Raw genomic sequence first — 6,112 nt, forward strand, 5'->3', positions numbered from 1 at the left:
TTCTTTTTCTAGGCCACAGGAGAATGCACGGCAACCATAGGGAAGAGACGGAATGTGGAATACTCTGTGACATCCCAGACCTGCAACATTACTCCAGGTAGCTGATATATAGGGTGGCTATGCCCTGGGGGAAAATGAACCATTTTTGAGTGGGGCCAGGAGCATAACCTGGACAAAGCCCTTTCCCAGAGGGCAGTGGGTGGCTGTGCAATGCTATTTGCAGCTTTGGTGAAGGGAGTTGGGGGGGGTGTGGCTATAGTGACAGAGTCCTGAGGTGGGGCCAGGCTCCTGCCAATCATCCCCTGGCCTCTCCCAAGACAGCAGCACTGAATTAGGTGTGTGCAAAGGCCCTGGGAAAGGACTAGAAAACATGCCACATGCTTCAATTGTGGGGGTGTCCTAGAGCCAGAAAAGCACAGGCTTTGAGGTCAGATCTGGCCTATAATCTTTCAAACAATCTTCACCTTTTTGGTTTCACCTTTCCTTAAAAGGGGATCACAGTAATTCTCACTTCAGAGGGTTGTTGTAGACTGAAGCTAGATGGTAGGCTTGAAGTTAAAGCATAAAACTGTATTGATGATCATCAGAATAAAAGTAATCATAGCTGACATTTATTGAGCACTTATTGCTAGCCACAGTGCTAATCGTTTTACATATGTTGATTTATTTAATCCTCACAACAATTCTATAAGGCAACAGTTAATATTCTCATTTTACAAATAAGGAAACCCAGGCCCACCACAGTTAAGTATCTTGCCCAGTATCCCATAGCTAACAATTAGCAGAGTTGGTATAGTAGACCTTGTAAGAATGGAGCAACTTATGCAGATATAACCACTCTTAGCTCCTTCCCTCTGGTGGCAGAGTGGCTGGATGCAGAAGAATGGGCACATGTAGGGAATGTCAATCACACAAGCCAACCCAGAACTGGCCTTTTGCAAGATAGGGTTTTAATATAGGAGGCTCCAGAACAGCATCTTTAGCCACACTCGTGAACATCAGTTTAGGAGCAATTGTTCTATATTGGCCTTAGTATTCTATAAGGAACCCACAAAAAGTATTTTTCTTGAGTTTCAGCTCTTGCAAGAAGTGGCATTGGAAGAAAAACAGTCAAAAACAGAAAAGAAATCACTTTTTTAAAAAAAAATTTTGGAGTAGTTTTTTATTCTTTAGTTTAAGATCTTTAGCTCACAAGCAAATTTTCACATGACCCAGAACACAGCACTTTTATACTATGAGAGAAAAAGTTCTTTGCCACACCTTGTAGATCCACAATTACTACAAGGTAATCCCTTATCTGAAACATTTTTGGCAAAATATGTTTCAGAATTCAAAATTTAAAATCTTTTAAAATTTTTAAAAAAATCTCCCCAGAAATGTTGGAGCAGGATGAAAACTTATTCCATTGCCTGGAAAAACTGAATTTGTATCTTTCACCCTCAAAAGACTGCTCCATCTCTCCTCTTACCCCAGTCAGAACTGCCCTTGAGGTCAGCAAACCAGCCTCTAATCTCTACTCCCTTCCCCCTCCCCCTTCTGTATTCATCAATCTTTTCTTCTCGCCTCAGTAATTCTCTCTCCTTTTCCATGTAAGTCCCCTCCAGTCTGTTAACTTTGTCCACTGCCCTGTTGCAACATGCCTTCTGCAACGGGAGAGCAGAGAGGAAAGCTATGAATATTCACCCAGTAAATCTTTTTTCTGACACACATGCTTATGGAGTGAGTGTCAAGAAACAGCTGCAAGGGGAGTTGTGTTGAGGGACACTGTTGTAGAACACTGTTGGCCTCCTGATTCTCTTTGGGTCCTGCACACTCAGACAGTGAGAGCCCAAGGCAAAGGGGCCCAGGGTGCCTTCATGGTTTCCCCTCTACAGCGTGTGCCTCTACTGACCAGCGTGTTAAGGCTATCTACACTAATAAAAGAGAAACATGCAAAATGACCATCCCTCCACAACGCCCACCAGCCAATCAGAGCAAGTATGCAAATTAACCCAACAAATATGGTGGTTAATTTGCATACACAGGCGTGGAGCAAAGGCTGAAGACAGTGTAGAAGGAAGCCAAGCGCTGCAGAAAGGAGTGAAGCAGCAGAGAAGGGAGGGAGCCCAGGCAGCAGAGATGGAGCGGAGCCGAGGCAGCGGGCATGGGAGCAGAGCCGAGGCAGCAGAGATGGCAGGGAGCAGCGCAGCTGCAGGAAGTCCTATTCTTGCAGGAATCTTCCTGCAACGGGCCTCTAGTCCATATAATAAAAGCCTAAGTGACCATTATGGCTGAATGACCAGAACGACAGGTCACTGTGATGTGCCCTGACCACCAGGGACAGACACTCAATGCAGGAGCTGCCCCCTGGTGGTCAATGTGCTCCCATAAGGGGAGCACTGCTCAGCCAGGAGCTGGGCTAATGACTGGCAAGCACAGCAGTGAAGGCAGGAGCCTCTCCCACCTCCATAACAGCACTAAGGAACAGCTGGCTGAGTGGTAAGGAACAGTGAGCAGGCGGGCAGTAAGGAGCGAGGGGGTCCTGGACTGCGAGAAGGATGTCTGACTGCCGGTTTAGACAGACGTTCTCTAAGGCATCCCTGACTGTGAGAGGTTGCAGGCCAGGCTGAGGGACCCCTCCACCCAGTTCATGTTTTCATGCACTGGGCCTCTGGTCTGTTATAAACATTGCTTGGAATCTGAATACAAGCTCGATCCTGTTTTAATATTTTATGTTATTTTATTAAAACCCCATCAGTGGCACCCCATCATTACTGCTGACCACTCTTAATTCAGTGAGTCAATGCACACCCTGAAATTATATGGAGAATGTTGTGAGTACTGGCATTTTCCTGAAGAGGGCGCCATAGTTCTCATCAGTTTCACCAAGAAGCCCATGACCCTTGGAATACAGTTCATAAGCCTTGGACTCCAGAGAGTGGCCCAGGCTCCACAGCAGAGGACTCTCTCTACCAATTATCCAGACCTCAATCACCAGTCCCTGCCTCCTGCTTTAAGCCCCGGTAAAAAGTATACACTGCATCCCACACGCTGCCCCTGACTCACCCTGCTTTCTTGAGAGCCATTCCTCCCTTTGTTCCTCCTTCTCAGGCTCACACTTTATGTTGCCCAGTTGACCTTGACCACTTTACACCCTTCTTAGCTCAGGCCTCTTCTCATGAAAATCTTTCTTGAGCTCACTCTGGGCTCCTGCCTTCCCAAGCTCTTGCCGAATTATTTTGAAATATACATCTGCAGTTCTGTCTTTCCCACTCCACTTTGCCTAACACCTTCACCACTGGGGGTGGGGGTGAGGGGGGACTGACCAGCAGCCCCTGAACAATGAATGAACAGATTATTCAGATACAGTTTGAGGGCTAAGGGGCTCCTGGCTCTAGCAGACAGAGCAGCCTGGATTACCTGCCTTGTTATCCTTTTATTGCATTTTTTATCTTTAGATACAATCAGAAGGGTGAGAAATCTTGGGAGGACACATGCGTTTACATTGTCCTCTAGGTAAGGGCAAGTGGATTGAGGCATACGGATCCAGGGTTGAAGCATACGGATTCCAGTAAACACCTGGGGTCTGTATGTAATCAGACGTGTTTGAAAAGGTCAAGGAATAATTAGGGGTGCCACCTTCAACACTCCCCTATGTCTCCCCTAAGTTGGAATTTCACTAAACAGGACAGGCAGCATTCCACAACTTCCCTTTTATCAGAATGTCCTCCTTACAAACTTTCCAATGAAGTTTCTTGTGCTCCCCAACACACCGCATTGACCATCACTAACAAGTTAACATAACCACACAGTCTAATTCAGCATCTGACATATTACAGAAAGAACAAAATATGTACATGGTTGTTGAAATGAATTGATACAAAACATATTATATCCTGAACTAGGTTTCAAGGAGCTTTAATGAACACTGAAAAATAAATGATACTATATCTGAAGCATGTTACTTTTTTATAAGAGGATAAATTAATGTATTATGCTATAATTTACAAATGATTTTTAAATAATTTAAAATAATTATGAAAAATAATATGCACATAAGATGTTCCTAAGTCAATGGCAGGTTTTTTCCCCTATGACAAAAAAAAGCAGTCATGTGTTCTCTTTTTCTAATACATACTAGAATTTACTAGAATGTGTGTTTGCCAGGGTCTTTGAAATTATCTTACTCATTTAGGACAATGTATCTGAATGTGGGTTTTGCACATTAATGCTGCCCTTTTGCCTACTCTTTCTTTGTCAAGCCAAGGGCCCTGTGGTGACCTCTGAGTATGAATGCCATGGTTGCCTGAACCCCATATGGACTGTACCGGCTGACTTCAACCCTGTTCTGAGACATGCCATTGAACATTTTAACAACCACACTAATCATTCCCACCTCTTTGCTCTTAAAGAAGTAAAAAGGGCACAGAGACAGGTTTGTACTTTAGTTTCCTTTTCTCACAGTATTGTTAAAATTTGTTGGATATTTATATTTAGGGTTTCATTACTTAAAATAAACCATTGGTCAATAGAAAATCTATGATTCCATGAGTGGTGGTGAGGGAGCTCTTTTATGTCCGCATCTGACTGGCATAGGAGGTAAAGAGCTTTCTCTTGAGTCAAAGTGATTCAGATACTGCAATATATAAAGGGCAAAAGTGTGGCTAATAAGACACCTGGCTCTGAGGCTGGTTTTAATGAATGGGTAGTCAGAAATACATGTTTTTCTTAGAGATGGTGAGATAAAAAGATCATTCTAGCCTTAAGGTTTTAAGAAAAAATCCAACTTCCCTTCATGCAAGATGCATGTTCTACTCAATTACGTTCATAGCCAGCTATCGGGGTGGGACTAACCCAAGATAAAGCAGCACAAAACTTACTGCCTGACTGTCTGGGAACCTGAGAACTTACCAGTAAAGGCCATTCTAGTTCCAAAGTGTTTTTAACCATCTAGAAGAGTATTATTCATATTTCACAAAATTCAAAAGGACATTATTTTTCTGTTGCCTGGCAGAGGAAATATTGCTTAGGTTTTTCTTAAGAAGATACAGTAATTCCACTTACATATATGTTGCTTTTTATTTTCAGATGTTTAACAGTGTGTGTGTGTGTGTGTGTGTGTGTGTGTGTGTGTTGAGTAGTGTGAGAATCATAAAGTGCTCAATGTTTATTCAGTCATGACTTTTGCCTAGTACTAAGAGTTTATATTTTTGAGTACCTGCAATATGCCAGGCAGTATTCTAAGTTCCTCATAACACAGTGAATAATGTTTAAACTTCCCTTTAATTATTTAATTCAACATTATTTCAGGTGGTGTCTGGATGGAATTATGAAGTTACTTATTTAATTGAGCAGACTAATTGTTCCAAGGAGAATTTTAAATTCTTAACCCAAGACTGCAAGGCCCTTCGCAATGGTGTAAGTAGGCAAAAATTGAATTATAAAGTAATTAGCATTTGGTGTCCAGTATTTACAGGTGTGGGAATACTCAGCTACACAGGAAGACTTGGTCACTAAGATATTAGATGGCATGCATGAATTCACAGCCACATTCTCCATGTCACTAGTCAAACTGCCTTACCTGCCTGGTCAAAATATCTGTACATCTGGCAATAAGCATTTACAGATATAACCAGGGCTTGAGATAAAATGACGCCCTGTCAAGTTTGTCTGTTCATGTCTTCACACTTTCCTGTCTCCCTTTCTTCCCACCTGCTTAAGGTCCTTCTCGGTGCTCCTGAGCTCTGTGCAGGACACTCCTTAACTTCAAACTTGCCTTTACTTATTTTCTCCCCTCCCCTCACCTCTTCTTTCTTTATTTTTATCTAGAGGCCAAGTGAACAAAATTTGTGCCCTGAGGATGGGAGGGAGGGGGCGGGGGGCAGGGTCCCCTCAGCCCTGCCTGTACCCTCTCCAATCTGGGACACTTGAGGGATGTCCGACTGGTGGGCCTAAACCGGCAGTCGGACATCCCTCTCATAATCCTGGACCGCTGGCTCCTGATCGCTCACCTGCCTACCTGCCTGCCTGGTGGCCCCTACTTGACCTCCCCTGCCAGCCTTATTGCCCCTCACTGTCTCTGTGTGCCAGCATGATTGCCTCCAATTACCCCCTCCCCACCAGCCTGGCTGCC

The 6,112-nt window shown here is 43.8% G+C and overlaps 1 protein-coding gene across 1 annotated transcript in view; it reads left to right on the plus strand.

Moving 5' to 3' along the window:
- Positions 1 to 5,511, plus strand: part of LOC102761588 (kininogen-1) — a 12,363-nt gene extending 6,852 nt beyond the window's left edge. The window contains exons 3-5 of the mRNA XM_006761959.2: positions 13 to 97; positions 4,242 to 4,414; positions 5,290 to 5,511. Of these exons, the coding sequence (XP_006762022.1) occupies positions 13 to 97; positions 4,242 to 4,414; positions 5,290 to 5,496 (465 nt within the window). The 3' untranslated portion in view covers positions 5,497 to 5,511. The remainder of the gene's footprint in view (positions 1 to 12; positions 98 to 4,241; positions 4,415 to 5,289) is intronic.
- The last annotated feature ends 601 nt before the right edge of the window (positions 5,512 to 6,112 follow it).

Source organism: Myotis davidii, unplaced genomic scaffold, assembly GCF_000327345.1.
Source record: "Myotis davidii unplaced genomic scaffold, ASM32734v1 scaffold3158, whole genome shotgun sequence".
NCBI lineage: Eukaryota > Metazoa > Chordata > Mammalia > Chiroptera > Vespertilionidae > Myotis > Myotis davidii.